The 23,977-nt window shown below is 42.9% G+C and overlaps 1 protein-coding gene across 3 annotated transcripts in view; it reads right to left on the reverse strand.

Annotated features, from left to right (window-relative positions):
- The window catches only part of LOC110521984 (putative G protein-coupled receptor 132), a 45,060-nt gene that overhangs the window by 11,989 nt on the left and 9,094 nt on the right, over positions 1-23,977 (reverse strand). Inside the window, exons 1-2 of one of the 3 annotated variants that reach the window (XR_016495339.1) lie at positions 20,142-21,005; positions 16,388-17,868 (exon numbers count right to left, since the gene is read on the reverse strand). The exons of 1 other annotated variant lie outside the window; for it this stretch is intronic. Coding sequence is in view for 1 of the 2 variants with exons in the window: in XM_090232288.1 (XP_090088414.1) it covers positions 20,142-20,157 (16 nt within the window). In the remaining variant the exon portion in view is untranslated. Of the gene's footprint in view, positions 1-16,387; positions 17,869-20,141; positions 21,006-23,977 lie in introns of those variants that run through there. One more of the 3 variants, XM_090232288.1, reaches the window with a different exon arrangement.

The following is a 23,977-nucleotide window of genomic DNA, read 5'->3' on the forward strand; positions in this document are numbered from 1 at the left end:
TGCAGAGAGCCACATCAAATTACAAGGAGAAACAAGAAAGGCGCATTCCCGATCAGGCGCATGGCTGATGTCTGGACATTTCCACTGGCCTCCCTCATTTTTCAGAGTAAAAGTCCGAAACAATGCTTAAAGACTGGCCACATGTAGAGGAAGCCACAGAGCTCATGAACTGGGTCCTAAGTCTTTGTATGGTGGATAGGCTTTCAATGGAAAAACAGCCTTTCAAGATAATAGTACTTCCTGGTTGGATTTTCCGCAGGTTTTCACCTGCCATATCAGTTCTGTTATACTCACAGACATTATTTTAACAGTTTTGGAAACTGTAGAGTGTTTTCTATCCATTTTCTATCCATATCCTATCTTCCTATCTTCTGAGTAGCAGGCAGTTTAATTTGGGCACGCTTTTCATTAAAAATCATGCAATAACCTATTGGAAATGGGTTAGGGTACAGGTTAGGGTACAGCATAATTCTGTTAGCATGAGACAATGCTCTAAAAAATATATAGATATATGCTTCTGAAAGTAATGTACAGCTTACTTAAAAAAGTAACTGTATAAGATTACAATACTTGAAGACAGTAACTTGTTATGTTACTCCGTTACTCATAAAAGTAATAAATGGCTATATTATAAACTGGGTGGTTCAAGCCCTGAATGCTGATTGGCTGACAGCCATGGTATATCAGACCGTATACCACGGGTATGACACAAATTACATTTTTACTGCTCTAATTACAATGGTAACCAGTTTAAAATAGCAATAAGACACCTCTGCGGTTTGTGATATAAGGCTAATATACCACAGCTAAGGGCTGTATCCAGGCACTATGCGTTGCGTCGTGCATAAGAATAGCCTTTAGCCATGGTATATTGGCCATATACCATGCCCCCTCGTGCATTATTGCTTAATTATAAACTGGGTGGTTCGAGCCCTGAATGCTGATTGGCTGAAAGCCTTGGTATAGCAGACCGTATAGCACGGGTATGACAAAACATTTACTTGTACTGCTCTAATTACATTGGCACCCAGCTTATAATAGCAATAAGTCACCTTGGGGGTTTGTGGTATATTGGCCATATACCACACCCCCTCTGGCCTTATTGCTTAAATATATTACTGTAAGTAATTATTACCCCCAACACAGAGTTTTGTTGCAATTTGTCTATTTTTCCTCATTAAAACTTAGAGATGGCATCATAAATGTAAGGAAGTACAGACATGCAACTATAAATAAAGTATTTCTGATATTATTATAATATCTATCAGAAGCAACACTACCAGGAATGTAACAGATATAAATGCAATAAAGAATGCTGATGCGATTCCTTTTCTGACACAAGTTGTTCTACATCAGTAGTACTCATTGCGCGGCCTGCGAGCCCTTAATTTGCGGCTCGCGATGATTTTCCCATTTTCCATTCATAATGTATAACAATGATACAATTGAATGTGTTTAATGCAGGCCTGAATCACTTCATTGAATATATCTATTGTTCCCTGGACGACAGATAGATGGCAATGTAGCGCAGCTGTTGAACAGAAAGGCCGAAATAGAATGTTTGTACTGCATGATGGGACTAGCTCACTTTGTCTTATTTGCCCGTTTTAAACGAGCAAATTCAGAGCAACATTTCCAGCCACACAATGCCAACTTATACAAAACATATCTGCCACAAAGCAACTTCAGAAACAACAAAATAACGCAACTCAAAGGACCGCTCAAAGAACAACAAATGATGGGCAGATCTATCACTGTTGCAGAGAGAACCACAGAGGAAACATGAGATTCAAATCAAAATCAAATCAAAGTTTATTTGTCACGTGTGCCGAATACAACAGGTGTAGACCTAACAGTGAAATGCTCACTTACAGGCTCTAACCAATAGTGCGAAAAAAAAGGTATGTGTGTGTGTGTGCGTGTGTGTGTGTAGGTAAGTAAATAAATAAAACAACAGTAAAAAGACATTTGAAAATAAGAGTAGCAAGGCTATATACAGATACCTGTTATTCAGGTTTATTGAGGTAGTATGTACTCGTAGGTATGGTTAAAGTGACTATGCATATATAATGAACAGAGAGTAGCAGTAGCGTAAAAAGAGGGGTTGGCGGGTGGTGGGTGGCGGGTGGCGGGACACAATGCATATAGCCCGATTAGCCAATGTGCGGGAGCACTGGTTGGTCGCGCCAATTGAGGTAGTATGTACATGAATGTATAATTAAAGTAACTATACATATAAGATTAACAGGGAGTAGCAGCAGCGTAAAAGAGGGGTTGGGGGGAGACACACAGTGTAAATAGTCTGGGTAACCATTTGGTTACCTGTTCAGGAGTCATATGGCTTGGGGGTAAAAACTGTTGAGAACCCTTTTTGTCCTAGACTTGGCACTCCGGTACCGCTTGCCATGTGGTAGTAGAGAGAACAGTCTATGACTGTGGTGGCTGGGGTCTTTGACAATTTTTAGGGCCTTCCTCTGACACTGCCTGGTGTAGAGGTCCTGGATGGCAGGCAGCTTTGCCCCAGTGATGTACTAGGCCGTACGCACTACCCTCTGTTGTGCCTTGCGGTCGGAGTCCGAGCAATTGCCGTACCAGGCAGTGATGCAACCAGTCAGGATGCTCTCGATGTTGCAGCTTTAGAACCTTTTGAGAATCTGAGGACCCATGCCAAATCTTTTTAGTTTCCCGAGGGGGAATAGGCTTTGTCTTGTCCTCTTTGCGACTGTCTTGGTGTATTTGGACCATTCTAGTTTGTTGGTGATGTGAACACCAAGGAATTTGAAGCTCTCAACCTGCTTCACTACAGCCCCGTCGATGAGAATGGGAACGTGCTCGGTGCTCCTTTTCCTATTGTCAGAAGACCACCATAGTCCCTGTGCCCAAGAACACAAAGGCAACCTGCCTAAATGACTACAGGCACGTAGCACTCACGTCCGGATTGCTTGGATACTCGTGAGAAACAAGAAGCCCTTCACAGACGCGGAGTTCGTCAAATAATGTTTTTTTGGCCTCAGCCAAAATATTGTTTGCCGATTTCACAAACAAGGAAGCTATTTTAAAGCAAATTAAGGGACTGCAACTCTCAGACTCGACCATAACAAGATGCATAGAAGACATCGGTAAGGAACTGATTACTGTGGCGCCATGTTTTAGTATTGCGCTTGACGAAAGCACTGATCTGACACTGAGTGACATTGCCCAATTATGTGTTTGGGTCCGCTTCCCTCAAAACGAGTTGTATAGAGGAACTTTTATGTTTACTGCCCCTTCAGGGACAAACGAGAGAGCATATTCTGGAAGCCCATTCATTGCTGATAATAATATTACTGGTCAAATCTGGCACTGACGGTGCTCCAAGCGATGGGAGCGAGGAGTTAGAGCTGGATGATCCACAGTGGGTATTAAACAGTTTTTTTGAACTGACATCACCTGCCACCTGAACACGGTGAAGCTACAGCTACAAGGGAAAGCTACAACTCCGGGCAGAATGCTGTGTGTGGTCACATCATTTAAAAATAAAATCCCCCTACTGTTAATACCTGACAGACAGGTTGTTCATTTCCCAAAACTCAGAGCAGTCACCACATCCAACCCAGACATACTGCAACATTTTAGCGATGATGCATTTGTGCGTGTGTTAGAAGAGTTGAAGTTGGATGTTGAACTCTGTGTTGTGTATTGTTTTGCTTTAACTTGCAACATAACGCTTTAATGCAAAATGTAAGAAATTACAGACAGGCACTATAAATATACACATTTCTAATGTGTATAAGAGTTGGAGTTGGAGTCAATATTCAAGGATATCATGGAGTACAAGGAGATTTTCAACTTCATTGAGAACCCCTTTCATGTGCCAGTGTTATCCCCTACCCCCAGTCATCACAGCCCTCTGTCCTGACCGTGCTGGAATAGAGAGTGAGATAGTGGAGCTGCAGGCAAATGACACATTGCAAGGTGAACTAAGATCAGGTGTTACCCATTTCTGGAGCCTTGTGTCAGAAAGAGTATCCACTTCTGAAGCAGTGTGGACAATTACCATTGTGAAAGAGAAACAGATTGACCAATTCACACTGGATTGCAACAACAATGCATTTTGAATGAATTCAGTCAAGAAGCAGAAGGGACATTTTCACTCATCCACCTGAGGTAACCCTTAATATGGGTCTTATACATGAGATGTAGCCTCTTTGATGTGTGTATGTATATATTTGTGATGTGCTTTCCTTTCAATCAATTGCATGTGCTCTATTGCTCTGAATTTGCTTTCAATTGAAAATTGATAATATTGGATGAAAAAGTACGACGAATTAAAGATATGTGCGGCCCTCTGAATGATTGTCTCAACCCAAAGTGTGCCCCTTACAAAAACATGTGAGTAACACTGTTTTACATTGTATATGTGGTGTGGATTTCAAATAGACGACAGAGATTTCTCTTTGAGATGCTCAGATATCTAGAATTTTACTGATTCCCATCTTTCAATGACAAACACATTTTAATTAGATCAGATAAGTGTGTTGTAACTGCTGCCAAGTAATGACATTAGTATATATTGTTAAGAATGCGAGAGTGGGGGGGACAAAATGGCGCCGTAAATTTATCTTTTTACATCAATCTTCTAGCTTGAAAAAGTGGTAGAATTGGCTAAATAAGTTATCCTACATTGAGTCTTGACGCCTATTTCTCAAAGATTTCCGACAACATGCTGTCACGATTGTCATTGGAAGTGAAACGCACAAAAAAAACAATAAAGAGCAAACGACACGTGAAGCTATGGAGTGCTCACAGGCAATTATACATAAACAAGATCCCACAAAAACCCAGTGGGGAAATGGCTGCCAAAATATGATCCCAAATCAGAGACAACACTAAACAGCTGCCTCTGATTGGGAACCATACCAGGCCAACATAGAAATAAAACAACCTAGATTGCCCACCCTAGTCACACCCCGACCTAACCAGAATAGAGAATAAAAAGGCTCTCTATTTTCAGGGCGTGACAGTACACCCCCCAAAGGTGCTGACTCCGACCGCAAAACCTGACACTATAGGGGATGGTCCGGGTGGGCATCTGGTGGCGGCTCCGGTGCGGGGCGAAATACCCACTCCGCTCGCGGATCCGCCAGCATCCGTTGCGGCTCAGGTGTGGGGCGAAGAACCCGCTCTTCCCGCGGATCCAGCATCGGTGCGGGACTTTGTCCTCGTCCAGACCACGGGTCCGGCCATGGAGCCGGGTAGAACGTCGTACTGGGCCCCGGCGCAGAGGAGGACCCTGACCATGGAGCTAAGCTGAACACCGCACCTGGACTGGGCACTGGCGCCGAGGAAGGCTCCGGCCTTGGAGCGGGACTGGACGCCGTGCCTGGACTGGACATCAGCGCAGAGGAAGGCTCCTGCCATGGAGAAGGACTGGACACTATGCCTGGACTGTGCACCGGCACAGAGGAAGGCTCCTACCATGGAGCGGGACTGGACGCCGTGCCTGGACTGGGCAACGGCGCAGAGGAAGGCTCCTGCCATGGAGCGAGACTGGATGCCATGCCTGGACTGGACATCGGCGCCGAAGGCGGCTCCGGCCTTGGAGCTGGACTGGACGCCATGCCTGGACTGGACATTGGCGCAGAAGAAGGCTCTGGCCATGGAGCTGGACTGGACACCATACCCGGACTGGGTACCAGTGCAGAGGGAGGCTCCTGCCATGGAGCGGGACTGGACGCCGTGGCTGGTCTGGACACCGGCGCAGAGGGAGGATCCTGCCCTGGAGCGGGACTGGACGCCGTGCCTCGACTGGGCATTGGCGCAGAGGAAGGCTCTGGCCTTAGAGCTGGAATGGACGCCGTGCCTGGACTGGGCACCGGCGCAGAGGAGGACTCCTGCCATGGAGTGGGACTGGACGCCGTGCCTGGACTGGGCACCAACGCAGAGGAAGGCTCCTGCCCTGGAGCGGGACTGGACACCGTGCCTGGACTGGATATCGGCGCAGCTCTGGACTGGGGACTGTCGCCGGAAGCTCGCCAGAAGCTCTGGACTGGGGACCGTTGCCGGAAGCTCTGGACTGGGGACCATCGCCGGAAGCTCTGGACTGGGGACCGTCGCCATAAATTTGGTCGTTTTGTTATAATTAATGGTACTTTACAAGGGCAGAGCATTTCCATAATTAATATTTACTTCCCCCCCTGATTTCCTCACTAAGGTATTTCTAGACTTTTCAGAATTAAACTCAGACACTGCAGTGGTTGGAGGAGATTTTAATTGTTTTGTTGAACCCCCTTATTGACAAGTTTCCCAGCGGTATAGCTTCACTCTCTCCTCAAGCTAAGTCACTTAAAGCTATTTGTGCTGATCTGGGGTATGCTGATGTTTGGAGAACTTTTCATCCCTCCAACAGAGAGTTCACTTTTTTTCTCTGCACCTCATGGATGTCAGACTAGGATAGATAACTTGTTTATGCCCAGGACATCTTTGCAGTCTATTTTATCCGCTAGGATAGGAAGCATAGTCATATCTGATTACGCTGAGGTGATCCTGGACATAAAACTCAAAGGGGCATTCAATCGGTCAAGACATTGGAGGTTGAATGCATCCATTCTTAAAGACCATACATTCACATCATATTTTATTACAGAGTTTAAAGCATTGTTCTCTATTAACTCTCAATCAACAGATAACCCCTCGCTCTTTTGGGAAACCTGTAAAGCATATGGCAGGGGTCTGATTATGTCATACACAGCCACGAAGAGGCGGAAAAGCGTGAAGAAAAAAAAGTTAGAGGGTGAAGTAGGTACTAAAGAGAAGGACTACATTAAAACTCCCACTCCTGCCCTACTAAAGGAAATATCAGTCCTTAGATCAAGGTCGGACTCTCTCCTAACACAGGACGCTGAAAATAAAATGAGATTTGTCAGGCAAAAGATATATGAACATGGCGATAAGCCAAGAAAGTACTTGGCGTACCTAGCTAAAGAGAGCTGACTCTCAGTCAATTGGTACTATTACTGATTCTGATAGCAATCATTTATATGAAAATAAATTGATAAATTACTAATTTAAGAAACATCATGCAAATCTTTATGCCTCAGAACTGACAAATGACGCACCCAAATTAATGGAGGACTTATTTTCTAAGATTGAGCTTCCAACTATTTCCGAAGAACAGAGGTCTCTCCTTAATGTCCCTATTACCGAGGAAGAGATAATGTTCACAATTAAGAATCTGCAAAATGTTAGGGCCCCAGGACCAGACGTGTATTGTAGTGAGTTCTATAAGGAGTTCCATGGCCTGATCCTTGAGCCATTGTGTGATATGTTTAACCACTCATTTTCAAATGACCACCTCCCTCAAACGCTGAGAGAAGCCAACATATCACTTATTCTCTCTTGATCTTTGTACAGACCCATTTCACATCTGAATGTGGATAGAAAATTGCTTTCTAAAATTCTAGCCACAAGAATAGAGGACTCGCTGCCATTTATTGTGAAAGGAGACCAAACTGGCTTCATTAATTAAGGGCCGAAAGTCATGTAGCAATGTCAGGATGCTTCTTAATGTAATTAATAACAACAAAGTGCTATGGATGGCCTTGTGCTCTCCCTAGATGCTGAGAAAGCATTTGACTGTGTGGAGTGGTCTTACCTATTCTTTGCTTTGACTAAATTTGGTCTAGGGGACGACTTTATAAAATGGGTGAAAGTTTAAAAGAAATTGAAAAGATCCTAGGTGTTGATCTAGAATTGGACCCAGTTTCTTTGCTGTTAGGTCTCCCTAGTAGGCATGTTACTTCTGTTGGTGGGAGGAGGCTTTACAACATCCTTATCGTCACAGTGAGGTCAAACATCCTCTTACAGTGGATTAGTGATAAGGTTCCTTCTATTAAAGATAGGTATAAGACACTATTTGAATGGATGCCGCTGGAATATCTGATGTACATTACATTCTAAAACAGATCAGTTCTACAAGGTATGGGAACCTTATCTAAATTACCTAGAACCTGAGGTATCAGCTACTATGCTGCAAGGGTTCTCTTAGAATGGTGGTGATCTATGTATTTCAGAATTACACTACGTTCCATGTGTGGAACCTAACTTCTTAGTTGAAACTGAGCTTTTTTGTTTAATTTCTGTTTGTATGTTTGTTTAAAATGTATGCATTGACATACACAATGGTGGGGATGGGGTGTGGGAAGCGCCGAGTTGGGAGAGGATTTTGATTTGATTTGGATATCTTTTAGTCCCCATTTGGACTAATCTTCCAAGAGTCCTTAAACATTAAAATACAATTTATAATACAAACACATTTTCACATATAACACACTATTACAAACATACATAATATACTAACATAATGACCCAATAAATACTCAATCTAAAAAATATTGATTCTTCATCTACTATAGTCCCACAACATTTCTATGTATTATATTTAAATCGTTTTAAAATAATGTTTAAAAGTATACATTGTAAGGTTTCTGGTTTGCTCAGTTAATTTATTCAATTTCTTTATTGCTCTAAATCGAAATGTTATTTTGCATATTTCTCTTTTCTGTTTGGATAATGCATAGATGGTGGGCAATCTATTCCTAGTATTTACAGAATGTCTGTCTCTTACCAAAGGAATACCGTTGTGAATAGAACTTGGCCGTTTTAAACGATGTACAGTGGGGCAAAAAAGCATTTAGTCAGCCACCAATTGTGCAAGTTCTCCCAGTTAAAAAGATGAGAGAGGCCTGTAAATGTCATCATAGGTACACTTTAACTATGACAGACAAAATGAGAAAAAATCCAGATAATCACATTGTAGGATTTTTAATGAATTTATTTGCAAATTATGGTGGAAAATAAGTATTTGATCAATAACAAAAGTTTATCTCAATACCTTGTTATATACCCTTTGTTGGCAATGACAGAGGTCAAACGTTTTCTGTAAGTCTTCACAAGGTTTTCACACTCTGTTGCTGGTATTTTGGCTCATTCCTCCATGCAGATCTCCTCTAGAGCAATGATGTTTTGGGGCTGTTGCTGGGCAACACGGACTTTCATCTCCCTCCAAAGATTTTCTATGGGGTTGAGATCTGGAGACTGGCTAGGCCACTCCAGGACCTTAAAATGCTTCTTACGAAGCCACTCCTTCGTTGCCCGGGCAGTGTGTTTGGGATCATTGTCATGCCAAAAGACCCAGCCACGTTTCATCTTCAATGCCCTTGCTGATGGTAGGCGTTGCTACTTAGGTCCCAGCTCTCTGCAGGTCATTCACTAGGTCCCCCTGTGTGGTTCTGCGATTTTTATTCACCGTTCTTGTGATCATTTTGACCCCACGGGGTGAGATGTTGTGTGGAGCCCCAGATCGAGGGACATTATCAGTGGTCTTGTATGTCTTCCATTTCCTAATATTTGCTTCTTTTTTTAACCCTTATTTTAACTGTTAAGGGTTAATGCCACATGGTGACGGTTAGGCTTGCACAGATCGGGAGGACCTTAGGAACATTCCTGTGGTTGAATTGTCTTTCTAACCCTAACGGTTCCGCCGCTGTCCCCCAAAAGCACCTGCAATTTAGGGCCAGGCTTCATTTTGGGCCTACTTTTTTCACTGTCGCTGCACTCAGAGCGAGCTATGGTCAAGCGGGGCATCTTGTTGAACTCGGCACGGCCTAGCGACTATGGTGATGGCATTTTTTGTGTTAATTTCAATCTGTCATTTTGGTAATGGTTCCTTTCCTCACTGTTTAAACATATTGCAAATGTACAAAAGTCACCTAGCAAGTCAGCGTCCATCAGTCAATTAGATATCATTCTGACACCAAACTGATACAATCTGAACACCAAACACACTTTTTCCAAATCATTTAGAAGCTAACTTTTCACCATTTTCACAGGTCCATAATTCACTTAAAACATAATAAAAACATAAAACACATAGTTACGTTCTAGCTGCGGGTCCACTTCTGACATTATGTGTAGACCTATGTGATTGTGTGATTGTGTGTGTGTGTGTGTGTGTGTGTGTGTGTGTGTGTGTGAGAGAGAGAGAGCTTTTCTTTTATATCAGTTCATGAGGGTTGCCTAATCACACATGAAGTTTTGAAAAGATCTGACCTTTTTAACCCTTCAAAACAGCCACTATGACACCATTTTAAGGTACTTCCGGTTGACACAGGAAGCTGAAAGTGAACACATGTCCTCCTTACAGAATTATAAGTTTTAAGTCTTTATGTTAAGAACTGACTTATTTACAGAGGGTTAAATGAGTGTATGTTATTTCAGAAATCACAGAAGTCTCGCAGAGCTCCGAAACACACTTAAAAAATATTAGTCTGAACACACGGCAACTGGATCTGTAACTTTTTTGGAAAAACAACCATCACCAATTGTACATTGTACCATTTCTCTTAAATTACGATAGATAAATAGCTGGTTCCTTTTTTCCTGACACCGTAGGTTCATGTACTTTAACGTGAAGTGGTCACATTAGCACTCTATTTTTGTTTTTGACCTTTAATCCCAGAAAAATGGCCATAACTCAAAAAGCGTTGAGGCCTCGGCGCCATATTGTTTGGGGCCAACTTCCCATTATGCCAAACCTATGCTCACCAAGTTTCATCTTCAAAGTCTTTTCCGTTTAGGAGAAAAGGCCACGTCGTGATTGGTGATGTTTTGTACGTTTGCAATATGATTCCATTCGCCCTCTGGTGGGATTTACCGGGACAGCGGAAAAATGAACAAAATTTGAACATTTTATAAAACAGAAACCGAATGTCCGGGAGACTTCGTTCAATGCCTTCCCGGAAGATCTGGCCCCCGTGCATGGTCCGCCACCGTCCGCGAATTTTACAAACATTCACGGACGTCTAGTAAGAGACCTTACATTTGCAATATGCAATAAGTTTCTCATCAACCATACAGCAAATGTCAAAATGTTCCCTCCAGGTATTTAGGCTCTTAACTGTGTTCCATACCTTTTTAGAATCATTTTTACAATAAATAAAAGCATATTGTCAAATAACTTTTTTTTTCTTTCAATTTAATTTAACTGCATAATTACGTAATGTTCTATAATTCTGTTCATCAATTTCTAATTTTGACTTGGCTGCTAAGACTTGCCATATTTCGTTGAGAAAAAGCCTCACCCAGTTCATCATCAATCAATTTAAATCATCCTCCAGATAAATCAGCTCCCAGGGTACAGCAGCCAAATCATTTAGAAATAGCTCATGATTAAATGTTTTAACATTTCTCTTAACCACAATCCTAGGGGGTTTCTTTGGAACCTTGGTGTTCATGGTCATGGTCACAATATTATGGTCTGTCCAGCCCACTGGCATTGATCTGAGTTTTAAGCATTGCAACGGTGTATTACATAAAATCAGATCAATGCATGTGTCTGAACGATGACCCACCTTAATTGATGATCTGGTATCATTAACCATTTGTTTCAAACCACAGTTATTGGCATATCTCTTCAATTTTGTTCTATTCGAATTAAATCAAATAAAAAAATATATATAAATATAGGACAAAACACACATCACAACAAGAGAGACAACACAACACTACATAAGAGACAACAACATAGCAAGGCAGGAACACAACATGGTAGCAGCACAGAACATGATATAAACATTACTGGGCACAGACAACAGCACAAAGGGCAAGAAGGTAGAGAGAACAATGCATCACGCAAAGCAGCCACAACTGTCAGTAAGAGTGTCCATGATTGACTCTTTGAATGAAGAGTTTGAGATAAAACTGTCCAGTTTGAGTATTTGTTGAAGCTCATTCCAGATGCTAACTGCAGCGAACTGAAAAGACGAGCGACCCAGGGATGTGTGTGCTTTGGGGACCTTTAACAGAATGTGACTGGGAGAACGGGTGTTGTATGTGGAGCATGAGGGCTGCAGTAGATATCTCAGATAAGGGGGAGTGAGGCCTAAGAGGTTTTATAAATAAGCATCAACCAGTGTCCTTGCGACGGGTATACAGAGATGACCAGTTTACAGAGGAGTATAGAGTGCAGTGATGTGTCCTATAAGGAGCATTGATGGCAAATCTGATGGCCTAATGGTAAAGAACATCTAGCCACTCGAGAGCACCCTTACCTGCCGATCTATACATTGTCTCCGTAATCTATCATGGGCAGGATGGTCATCTGAATCAGGGTTAGTTTGACGGCTGGGATGAAAAAGGAGCGATTACGATAGAGGAAACCAAGTCTATATTTAACTTTAGCCTGCAGCTTTGATATGTGCTGAGAAAAGGACAGTGTACTGTCTAGCCATACTCCCAAGTACTTGTATGAGGTGACTACCTCAAGCTCTAAACCCTCAGAGGTAGTAATCACACCTGTGGGGAGAGGGACATTCTTCTTACCAAAACACATGTTTTGGAGGTGTTCAGGACAAGGTTAAGGGTAGAGAAAGCTTGTTGGACACTAAGAAAGCTTTGTTGTAGAGTGTTTAACACAAAATCCGGGGAGGGGCCAGCTGAGTATAAGACTGTATCATCTGCATATAAATGGATGAGTGAGCTTCCTACTGCCTGAGCTATGTTATTGATGTAAATTGAGAAGGGCGTGGGGCCTAGGATTGAGCCTTGGGGTAATCCCTTGGTGACAGGCAGTGGCTGAGAAAGCAGATATTCTGACTTTATACACTGCACTATTTGAGAGGAAGTTAGCAAACCAGGCCAAAGACCCCTCAGAGAAACCAATACTCCTTATCCGTCCCACAAGAATGGAATGGTCTACCGTATCAAAAGCTTTGACCAAGTTAATAAAAATAGCAGCACAATATTGCTTAGAATCAAGAGCAATGGTGACATCATTGAGGACCTTTAAGGTTTCAGTGACACATCCATAACCTGAGCAGAAACCCAATTGCATACCAGAGAGAATACTAAAGACATCAAAAAAGCCAGTCAGTTGATTGACAAGTTTTTCCAACACCTTTGATAAACAGGGTAAAATAGAAATAGGCCTATAACAGTTAGAATCATTTCATGGATCAGATTTTTTTTATAGGTATAAAAGACTTCTTAAAGTACCAAAAACCTACATTTTGACATGTCACTCGTCATCTTTTCCCAATGTAATTCTAAAATGTAACTACGTGCGCTGAGAGTCAGGAAGCAAGTTCAGGGAGTGGGTGTTTTAATAAATTAACGGAACATAATACAAAAAAAGAATCTCGACAGCACATAGACATGAAACAGAAATAAGGGCGCCTGGGGAAGGAACCAAAGGAAGTGACATATACAGGGAAGGTGAGTCTGAAGACACGCAGGTGCACCTAACGATGGTGACAGGTGTGTGCCATAATGAGCAGCCTAGTGACCTAGAGACAGGAGAGGGAGCACACGTGACAGTACCCCTTCCCTGACGCGCGGCTCCAGCCGCAGGACACTGACCAAAATTACGATGTTGGGAATCAGGAGCAGACCGGTCCCCTCTGCTGAGGCACGGGAAACCTGTCAGTCTGGCTGAAATGCAGGAGCATGGCGACCTAGAACGCCGGAGAGAGCATACGTGACGGTGCCCCCTCCCCGGCACGTTCGGCTCCAGCCGCAGGACGCCAACCAAAGGGATGATCCCAGGGATCAGGGGCGGACCGGTCACCCCTGCTGATGCACGGGAACTTGTCGCTAGTTGGGGTGCGGGAACCTGACAGACCGGCTGAGGCAGGGGAGCCTGGTGATCCGGCTGAGGCATGAGAGCCTGATGAGACGGTGGAAGCATGGGAGCCTGGCAATCCGGTGAAGGCATGAAAGACCGACGAGCCAGCTGTAGCAGGGGAGCCTGGTAATCCGGCTGAGGCATGAGAGCCTGACAAACCGCTGGAGGCAGGGGAGCCTGGCGATCTGTCTGAGGCAAGAGAGCCTGTAGCAGCTCCCGGACCCGGCGTCATTCCCAACACAAAAAAACAAACACTCCCTGATTCTTCCCTTAGGTGAGTTTGACAACACGCAGGTGCGTGTAACGATGGTGACAGGTGTGCACCATAATGAACAGCCTGGTGACCTAGAGGCCCGAGAGGGAGCACACATGACACTAAACCCCAAAATGTCACCACTTTTTCACCATCATCATAAAGTCCTAGTTATGTTTTTGCTTTGACACAGTCATATCTGAAGATGATTATTTATTTAATGTAATTAGGGATTCATTTACATCTGTCGCTCATTTTGAGATCAACCCTGTTATGTGAACTGAACTCTTGTTTTAACATGGTGAAACTGTTCTTTTAAAAATTATTTTTTCAAAATAAACATTTTACATACACTGTATAACAGTCAAATCATAGTGTTAAAGTGGGTGAGCTGGTCCTACTCTTTTTGGACATTTTCTGGTGTTTTGTGGTGGAAAACTGAGCATGTCAAGAATAATATGACAACCCTGTTCCCCATAGATAGACAGGCTTGAAGTTAACAATTGCATTGTTTTTGTGAAGCTTGCATTCAATTGCCTCTCCCTATTGCACACAACAAGCTTCGGTCACAAGGGGATTCATGTCTGATTTAAGATGAAAGCCTCAACCCTGTTACCGTCAACCATGGTACTTTAATGGCACTTTATTGGCATTTACTGTAGTCGTTTTATTTAAATAACTTCTTAAATAATTAAGGGCCAGAGCCAGCGTTCGGCAATCAAAGCTGTATCGGAGGCGGCAGAAGGCAGCAGTCAGTGGCTCTGGATGAAGAGGAAAGACCCCAGCTGGGCCCCGAAGGGAGAGGGCCAGGAGGTATGCGGTCAACAATGCTTGACTCAGGGAGGAGGATGCCCCTGCCATGCATAGTCCCATGGGATGTTGGCTATCATCAACAAGGCAACTCCTATGACTAATTGGGAATGGGACGCAAGCGTAGGATTGATCACCCTGTTGCTGGCCACCTTTGGGGAGGGTGTATAGTGTGAAAGGCCGAAACACCCTAGGAACCAAAGGTACACTACTGATGATGCGCTCCCCAAATTTCACCAGGCTCACTATTCATTAACTCTTGGAAGTGCTTGCACAAAGGATAGTAACATCTCATCCTGTGTTCTTGGAATCTTGAGATTGGAAACCATGTTCTTTAATGAAGTTAAACGTGCTCTTTATGACAGAATGTTACAATTAGGGGATTATTTTTATTTACAAAGTTACACTACACAATGTACTCTATTCATGGAACGACCATGTGATGCCATTAAAAGAGATTAGATGCTATCTGTACTATCAATGATAACATTTGCCACAATAGTTAGGCATTGTAGGCATAGAATTACACTGCAGTACTGTTACCAATGTAATTTATGGCAAAGAGCAGTAACAGTAGTGCTAGGCTGTGTTGACACAGGTAGCCCAATTCTTATATTTTCCCCAATTACTGTCAAAAGATCTGATTGGTCAAACCACCAATACGTGGAAAAAGATCCGAATTGGGATGCCTGTGTAAACACAGCCATAGAGACATAGGACGTAGTTGTACACGATAATTTCACTTGCCTGGTTAAAAAATAAATAAAAGAATACACATAAATTGCTGATCAATACTCAATATAGTGCATTAGAACATGGAAATTGGTAGCTTACCCCTAACTGCTGATCCAGGGTCAGACATTTTTCTATCCCCCTAAGGGTAAATCTGATCCTAGATCTGTGGTTAAGGGCAATTACTACCTAGAGCTATAACACGCGTTTCTGTCAGATGTCTCATATTGATGATGAGGTTGTGACACTTCTGCGCCAAACTGATCTTCTGCTCGGTGTCTTCAACCAGATTCACGTAATTCTACAACACTTGAGAGTAGAAAGGAGAAACGGGACAGAAAAGAGAGGGAGGAGGTATGAGAGACAGATGAAAGGAAAGATAGGTTACCAGCAATGTTGAAGAACAACTGCATGATGTGACATAACAGTCAGTCTGTGTAATCTGTGAAAAAATAAACACACACACGACATGAAGTAAGCATCTAGCTATGAAATAAAAAATATATTTCGAGGCATTTTCTGGTTTAATTTGAGCTATGAATTTTGAATGGTCCAATTGAACTACATTGCATGAACTGTAATGTGCCACACCCAATACATGTGCAAAAAAAAAAGGGAAAACAATGGGTTTAACCCTTGTGTGGTGTTCATGTTTTTGTTTTTCTCCCAATGTTCACGGGTCTCTTGGACCCACAACGTTATTGGGTTTTTAAAACAATGCAGCCATAACAATTTACTTGAAAATACTTCATACTTAGATGTTGACTTATAACAATTACAAGCAATATAGATAGCATACATGGTTATTAATATTTGTCATTTAACTCTGCTAGATCACATTTATCAATAAAAGCGTTATTCGTTTAACAAACAATTATAATCAAGACATTGGTGGAATAAATCATCATCTTGAACAAATAATTTAAACAAGGTTTTCATCACTATTGATGTTTATTGGTTTGAACAGAACAAATTGGAAGGACACATTTTACATAGTATTTTATGGAAATTACAAATGAGCCCCATTGACCACAAATTAAGGCCGGACTACACACCACATGAGAAACAGAGTTTGACTGTGTGTGTTGTAAATGTATTTCTTGCACTTAATGCATGTGTACTGTGTCTTCCTGTGCTTTTTAGGTCTACACACATCGCAGCACTTCTTCTTGTTACTACCGGCTGCAATCTAGAATAATGAAAACACTTAGTTCAGGAATTTTACTAACATCTCACTCACTCATTCACATACAGTGGGGAGAACAAGTATTTGATACACTGCTGATTTTGCAGGTTTTCCTACTTACAAAGCATGTAGAGATCTGTAATTTTGATCATAGGTACACTTCAACTGGGAGAGACGGAATCTAAACAAAAATCCAGAAAATCACATTGTATGATTTTTAAGTAATTCATTTGTATTTTTTGCATGACATAAGTATTTGATACATCAGAATAGCAGAACTTAATATTTGGTACAGAAACCTTTGTTTGCAATTACAGAGATCATACTGTTTCCTGTAGTTCTTGACCAGGTTTGCACACACTGCAGCAGGGATTTTGGCCCACTCCTCCATACAGACCTTCTCCAGATCCTTCAAGTTTTGGGTTTGTCGCTGGGCAATACGGACTTTCAGCTCCCTCCAAAGATGTTCTATTGGGTTCAGGTCTGGAGACTGGCTAGGCCACTCCAGGACCTTGAGATGCTTCTTACGGAGCCACTCCTTAGTTGCCCTGGCTGTGTTTCGGGTCGTTGTCATGCTGGAAGACCCAGCCACGACCCATCTTCAATGCTCTTACTGAGGGAAGGAGATTGTTGGCCAATATCTCGTGATACATGGCCCCATCCATCCTCCCCTCAATACGGTGCAGTCGTCCTGTCCCCTTTGCAGAAAAGCATCACCAAAGAATGATGTTTCCACCTCCATGCTTCACGGTTGGGATGGTGTTCTTGGGGTTGTACTCATCCTTCTTCTTCCTCCAAACACGGCGAGTGCAGTTTAGACCAAAATGTTATATTTTTGTCTCATCAGACAACATGACCTTCTCCCATTCCTCCTGTGGATCATCCAGGTGGTCATTGGCAAACTTCAGACGGGCCTGGACATGCGCTGGCTTGAGCAGGGGGGCCTGGACATGCGCTGGCTTGAGCAGGGGGACCTTGCATGCACTGCAGGATTTTAATCCATGACGGCGTAGTGTGTTACGAATGGTTTTCTTTGAGACTGTGGTCCCAGCTCTCTTCAGGTCATTGACCAGGTCCTGCCGTGTAGTTCTGGGCTGATCCCTCACCTTCCTCATGATCATTGATGATTGACCGTCATCTTGAACTTCTTCCATTTTCTAATAATTGCGCCAACAGTTGTTACCTTCTCACCAAGCTGCTTTTCCGATATCGGGATCGATATGACACCTACCAGGGAAAATAGAGGGTGCCAAATTCAAACCACAGAAATTTCATAATTACAATTCCTAAAACATACAGTGCCTTGCGAAAGTATTCGACCCCCTTGAACTTTGCGACCTTTTGCCACATTTCAGGCTTCAAACATAAAGATATAAAACTGTATTTTTTGTGAAGAATCAACAACAAGTGGGACACAATCATGAAGTGGAACGACATTTATTGGATATTTCAAACTTTTTTAACAAATCAAAAACTGAAAAATTGGGCGTGCAAAATTATTCAGCCCCTTTACTTTCAGTGCAGCAAACTCTCTCCAGAAGTTCAGTGAGGATCTCTGAATGATCCAATGTTGACCTAAATGACTAATGATGATAAATACAATCCACCTGTGTGTAATCAAGTCTCCGTATAAATGCACCTGCACTGTGATAGTCTCAGAGGTCCGTTAAAAGCGCAGAGAGCATCATGAAGAACAAGGAACACACCAGGCAGGTCCGAGATACTGTTGTGAAGAAGTTTAAAGCCGGATTTGGATACAAAAAGATTTCCCAAGCTTTAAACATCCCAAGGAGCACTGTGCAAGCGATAATATTGAAATGGAAGGAGTATCAGACCACTGCAAATCTACCAAGACCTGGCCGTCCCTCTAAACTTTCAGCTCATACAAGGAGAAGACTGATCAGAGATGCAGCCAAGAGGCCCATGATCACTCTGGATGAACTGCAGAGATCTACAGCTGAGGTGGGAGACTCTGTCCATAGGACAACAATCAGTCGTATATTGCACAAATCTGGCCTTTATGGAAGAGTGGCAAGAAGAAAGCCATTTCTTAAAGATATCCATAAAAAGTGTTGTTTAAAGTTTGCCACAAGCCACCTGGGAGACACACCAAACATGTGGAAGAAGGTGCTCTGGTCAGATGAAACCAAAATTGAACTTTTTGGCAACAATGCAAAACGTTATGTTTGGCGTAAAAGCAACACAGCTGAACACACCATCCCCACTGTCAAACATGGTGGTGGCAGCATCATGGTTTGGGCCTGCTTTTCTTCAGCAGGGACAGGGAAGATGGTTAAAATTGATGGGAAGATGGATGGAGCCAAATACAGGACCATTCTGGAAGAAAACCTGATGGAGTCTGCAAAAGACCTGAGACTGGGACGGAGATTTGTCTTCCAACAAGACAATGATCCAAAACATAAAGCAAAATCTACAATGGAATGGTTCAAAAATAAACATATCCAGGTGTTAGAATGGCCAAGTCAAAGTCCAGACCTGAATCCAATCGAGAATCTGTGGAAAGAACTGAAAACTGCTGTTCACAAATGCTCTCCATCCAAACTCACTGAGCTCGAGCTGTTTTGCAAGGAGGATGGGAAAAAATGTCAGTCTCTCAATGTGCAAAACTGATAGAGACATACCCCAAGCGACTTACAGCTGTAATCGCAGCAAAAGGTGGCGCTACAAAGTATTAACTTAAGGGGGCTGAATAATTTTGCACGCCCAATTTTTCAGTTTTTGATTTATTAAAAAAGTTTGAAATATCCAATAAATGTCGTTCCACTTCATGATTGTGTCCCACTTGTTGTTGATTCTTCACAAAAAATACAGTTTTATATCTTTATGTTTGAAGCCTGAAATGTGGCAAAAGGTCGCAAAGTTCAAGGGGGCCGAATACTTTCGCAAGGCACTGTACATGTGTCATATCATTTTAAAGCTATTCTCGTTGTTAATCCCACCAAAGTGTCCGATTTGAAATAGGCTTTTCATCGAAAGCACTACAAACGATTATGTTAGGTCCCCACCAAACCACAATAAGCACAGCCATTTTTCAGCAAAATATAGCATTCACAAAAAGCATAAATAAAGATCAAATTAATCACTAACCTTGAATTATCTTCATCAGATGACACTCATAGGACCTTATGTTACACAATACATGCATGTTTTGTTTGATAAAGTTCATATTTATATAAATATTTAAATCTGAGTTTACATTGGAGCGTTAGATTCATTAGTTCCAAAAACATCAAGTGATTTTTCATAGCCACATCATTTCAACAGAAATACTCATCATAAATGTAGATGATAATACAAGTTATACACATGGAATTATAGATATACCTCCCTTAATGCAACCGCTGTGTCAGATTTCAAAAAAAGTTTACGGAAAAAGCAACCCATGCAATAATCTGAGACGGCACTCAGAACAGTAGCCAAATTAGCCTCCATGTTGGAGTCAACAGAAACCAGAAAATAAATGATAAATGTTTCCTTACCTTTGATGAACTTCATCAGAATGCAGTCCTAGAAACCCCAGGTCCACAATAAATGCTTGATTTGTTCGAAAATGTCCGTTATTTATGTCCAATTAGCTACTTTGGTTAGCGCGTTTGGTAAACAATTCCAAAGTCAAAAAGCGCGTCCACTATAACGTGACGAAATGTCCAAAAGTTCCGTAACAGTCAGTAGAAACATGTCAAACGATGTACTGAATCAATCTTTAGAATGTTGTTTACATATATCTTGAATAACGTTCCAACCGGAGAATTAGAATTACTTCAGATGAGCGTTTGAACGCAAGTCCTTCCCCTGTGAACGTGCCTGGTGAAAGCATGGTCCACTCATGGCTGTGGTGACTATTTCCTGTGTCAATCGACCCCCTTCACATTAGAGTCATCAGACAAAGTTCTATTGACTGCTGACATCTAGTGGAAGGCGTAGGAAGTGAAAATATCTCGCTGTAATTTCAATGAGACCTTGGTTGAAAATCTGCCACCTCCAGAAAATAAAGAACAGGAAGTGGAATTTCTCAGGTTTTGCCTGATATATGAGTTCTGTTATACTCACATATATAATTCAAACAGTTTTAGAAACTTCAGAGTGTTTTCTATCCAATACTAATAATAATATGCAAATATTAGCAACTATGATTGACGAGCAGGCCGTTTGATATGGGGACCTTAAATCCAAGCTACTCAATACTGTCCCTGCAGCCATAAAAAGTTAACGGTATGTACTGCCTGAAGGGGCAGTGGCCCCTAAATGGCATAAGCTGCTCATCAAGAGTAATGTTGGGCCCAGGGTTGTAAAACAGGGGAAGGCGGTCCACCCACTTGTCCCTCACTGATATGATTGCAGCTAGCTTGTCTCTCTGCCGCCGAGCTGGCCTGGTGACTCAGTTATCGAAGCAGATCATCCTGGAAATAATTTGGAAGTTTTCCAGTTTTGACAGTTTCTGCATCCCACAGGGATTCTGTGGATTCCCCACTGGATCTGAAAAAAACAGCAAGGATAAGAACCACAAAGAATCCATGTAAATTAACTTGTTGCTTCTCCTTCCATCTCTCTCCAAAAACACGCATACCCTCCAAATGAGTGCAGTCCAGAATGATTTTCTGGATGGTTTCTGGGATGAACAGTCCAAAAGAAGACTTTGCACGAGTAACCGCCATCCGCGTCGGCCCTGTTTGCATCCTTATCACATTGTCAGCCATGCGGGGTGGCTGATTCCTTTGGCAAGAAGACCATTCAATTTGTCCTCCTGCAGGCAGCTGATGAACTGGATGCTGACTGGCTGGTCCTGGGGCTGACTGAGGGTCATTCTCATCCTCTTCTTCCAACTCACTGTCAGACTCCAAATTGACAGAGACATGATCCTCATATTAGGACAATTTTTATTTCACACTAGCTTCTCTTTTTCAATATAAATTGATTGTGGTAAGGAGCCCCATATGCAAAGCTATTTATTTGTTGTGACCCTCCCCCAATTTGCACCTGGCTGGGGTAGAGTGTGGGAAAATAATGAATAATGTACTGATGTAATGTATTGTAATAATGTTGGCAAGTTCCCACCAGGCACTAGAAAGGGTAAAGAGTGTGAGAAAAGAGGGAGACAGGCAGACAGGCAGGGAGACAGACAGGTTCTGGGTGCTATGTTGAAACAGCAGGCCCAGGGAGGAGGTCAACCGAGTGGAGGCACACAGCAAACCTTTTTGTTTATTTTTACTTGTTTTCACCTACACACACACTTTACCACACTTTTCTTACCTTCGGGTCAAAAAGGTATAAATGTGTAGGAGAGTGCACAGTGTGCACTCAATGAAAACATGTTATTTTACATGTTCACAGAAAATGAGGCAAGGCCAATGAGTCTCAAGGTTAAAAAAATAACAAAATTGTATAATTTTTATTTTAGTAAACATTGAAAATGGGTCTCACAGACCCAGACACCACACAAGGGTTAAGAGCATGTTTCAGGTGATTGTAAAAAATATATTTAAAAAAACATAATACAGTACCACCTGGTGTTCAGACTGGAAAATAAAAATGCTGCTGTATTTTGCTGTTGTTTTTCTGAAGGATGTCCACTATTCTATGGATTCCAATGGGCTACTTTTTCTTGTTGTAGCCCAGCCAGTTCTTGGTGTTGAACACAGCATCCACATTGAACCAGGCAGGACTCTAACACTGAAACGTTTTACAAGGAACACATGTTCTCTTAAATACAAAACAAATGTAAGAGCAAATAAAGAATTTTAGGAGCACAATGAAAAACATGTAAGGTATTAATGATAAGAATTGCCAGCTTTTACAAAACACAGGGTTAAGGACTACCAGAAAAATATTTTAAAGATTGAGATGTAGTCTATATTGGGCCTATATGAATTCTATCTACTTTTGAAGCTCATCTCATGAAGAACCTCTCTCTTTTTCTTTCTTTCTTCGCCACGAAATGTTTGCATGCTACTGGTAGAGTTACCACAAAGATTATACATTTCATCTGTGGTACCAGCTAGCTAATGCTGTAACATGACTGTACGAGGTCACCCCGATACCGGGGAGCCGGGATCCGGTGGCGATCCGCTTGTTGTCGATACCTGGAGGTGGTCTTGAGAAGAGGCGAACAGGCTCTCTTCCAGGTACAACAACAGCAGCGGACAAACATCTGGGCTGAGGGTATGCTGACCTCTTCTTCTTGCCCCGGGAAGAGTGGGGGCTGATAACCCAGGGAAAACTCAAAAGGCAAGCGACCCGTGGCAGAGCAAAGAATGGTGTTGCGGGCATATTCAACCCAAACTAGTAGTGGGGTTGGCGGAGACAAAGCAGCAAAGAGTCGTCTGCAGGTCTTGGTTGGCTCGCTCCGACTGGCTGTTAGACTTGGGGTGGAACCTGGAGGACAGGCTGAAGGATGACAAAATGAGTGTGCAGGACGCCTTCCAGAACCGGGACGAAAACTGCACCATGAGCTGGGCCATCTCTTTGGCAGAGGGTAGCTTGGGGAGAGGAATGAAGTGGGCGGTTTTGGAAAACTGTCTGGACGGCGGTGTTGCTATCAGACAGGGGGGAGACCCGTGACAAAGTCCAGGGATATGTGAGACCAGGGATGATGAGGAACAGGCAGAGGTTGAAGGGGACCAGCCGGAGCCTGCCGGGGATTCTTGTTCTCTCCACAGATCGTGCATGCTGCGACGAACGCAGAGAACCATGGTAGTCCTCCAAAAGCGTTGTTGCACAAAGGCCAAGGTCCGATGGGAGCCCGGGTGGCAGGCAAGTTTGGACTCCAGGACTGAGGAGTGGACAGAATCAGGAACAAACATCTGGTTATTTGGGCCCCCCCCTGTGCATCACGAACCTGCTTCCCTATTCCCCAGCTGAATGCCGTCGCCAGACACGAGGTGGGAAGGATGGTCTCGGGTTCCGAGGGTGTAGCCGCAGGGCTATAGCGGTGTGACAGTGCATCTGACATTATTGGATCCCGGTCAGTATGAGAGGGAGAAGTTGAACTGGGTGTAAAGCAGGGCCCACCTAGCTTGCCAGTAATTGAGACATTTGGTAGTGTGGAGATATTCCAGTTTTTTGTGGTCTGTCCACACAATTAACGGATTTTCCGCCCCCTCTAGCCTGTGCCTCCACTTCTCCAATGTAATCTTCACCACGAGAAGCATGCGATTACCCACATCGCTGTTCTTCCCCGTGGTATTGAAGATTTGGGAGAAGAAGGCGCATGGATGTAACTTGAGGTCCAGGGCAGAACACTGGGACAGGACAGCCCCCACTCCGACATCCGAAGCATTGGCCTCCACCACGAACTGGCCGGGACGGGTCAGGATGA

The sequence above is a fragment of the Oncorhynchus mykiss genome, chromosome 4, assembly GCF_057628025.1.
Source record: "Oncorhynchus mykiss isolate SJ-2025 chromosome 4, ASM5762802v1, whole genome shotgun sequence".
Lineage (NCBI taxonomy): Eukaryota > Metazoa > Chordata > Actinopteri > Salmoniformes > Salmonidae > Oncorhynchus > Oncorhynchus mykiss.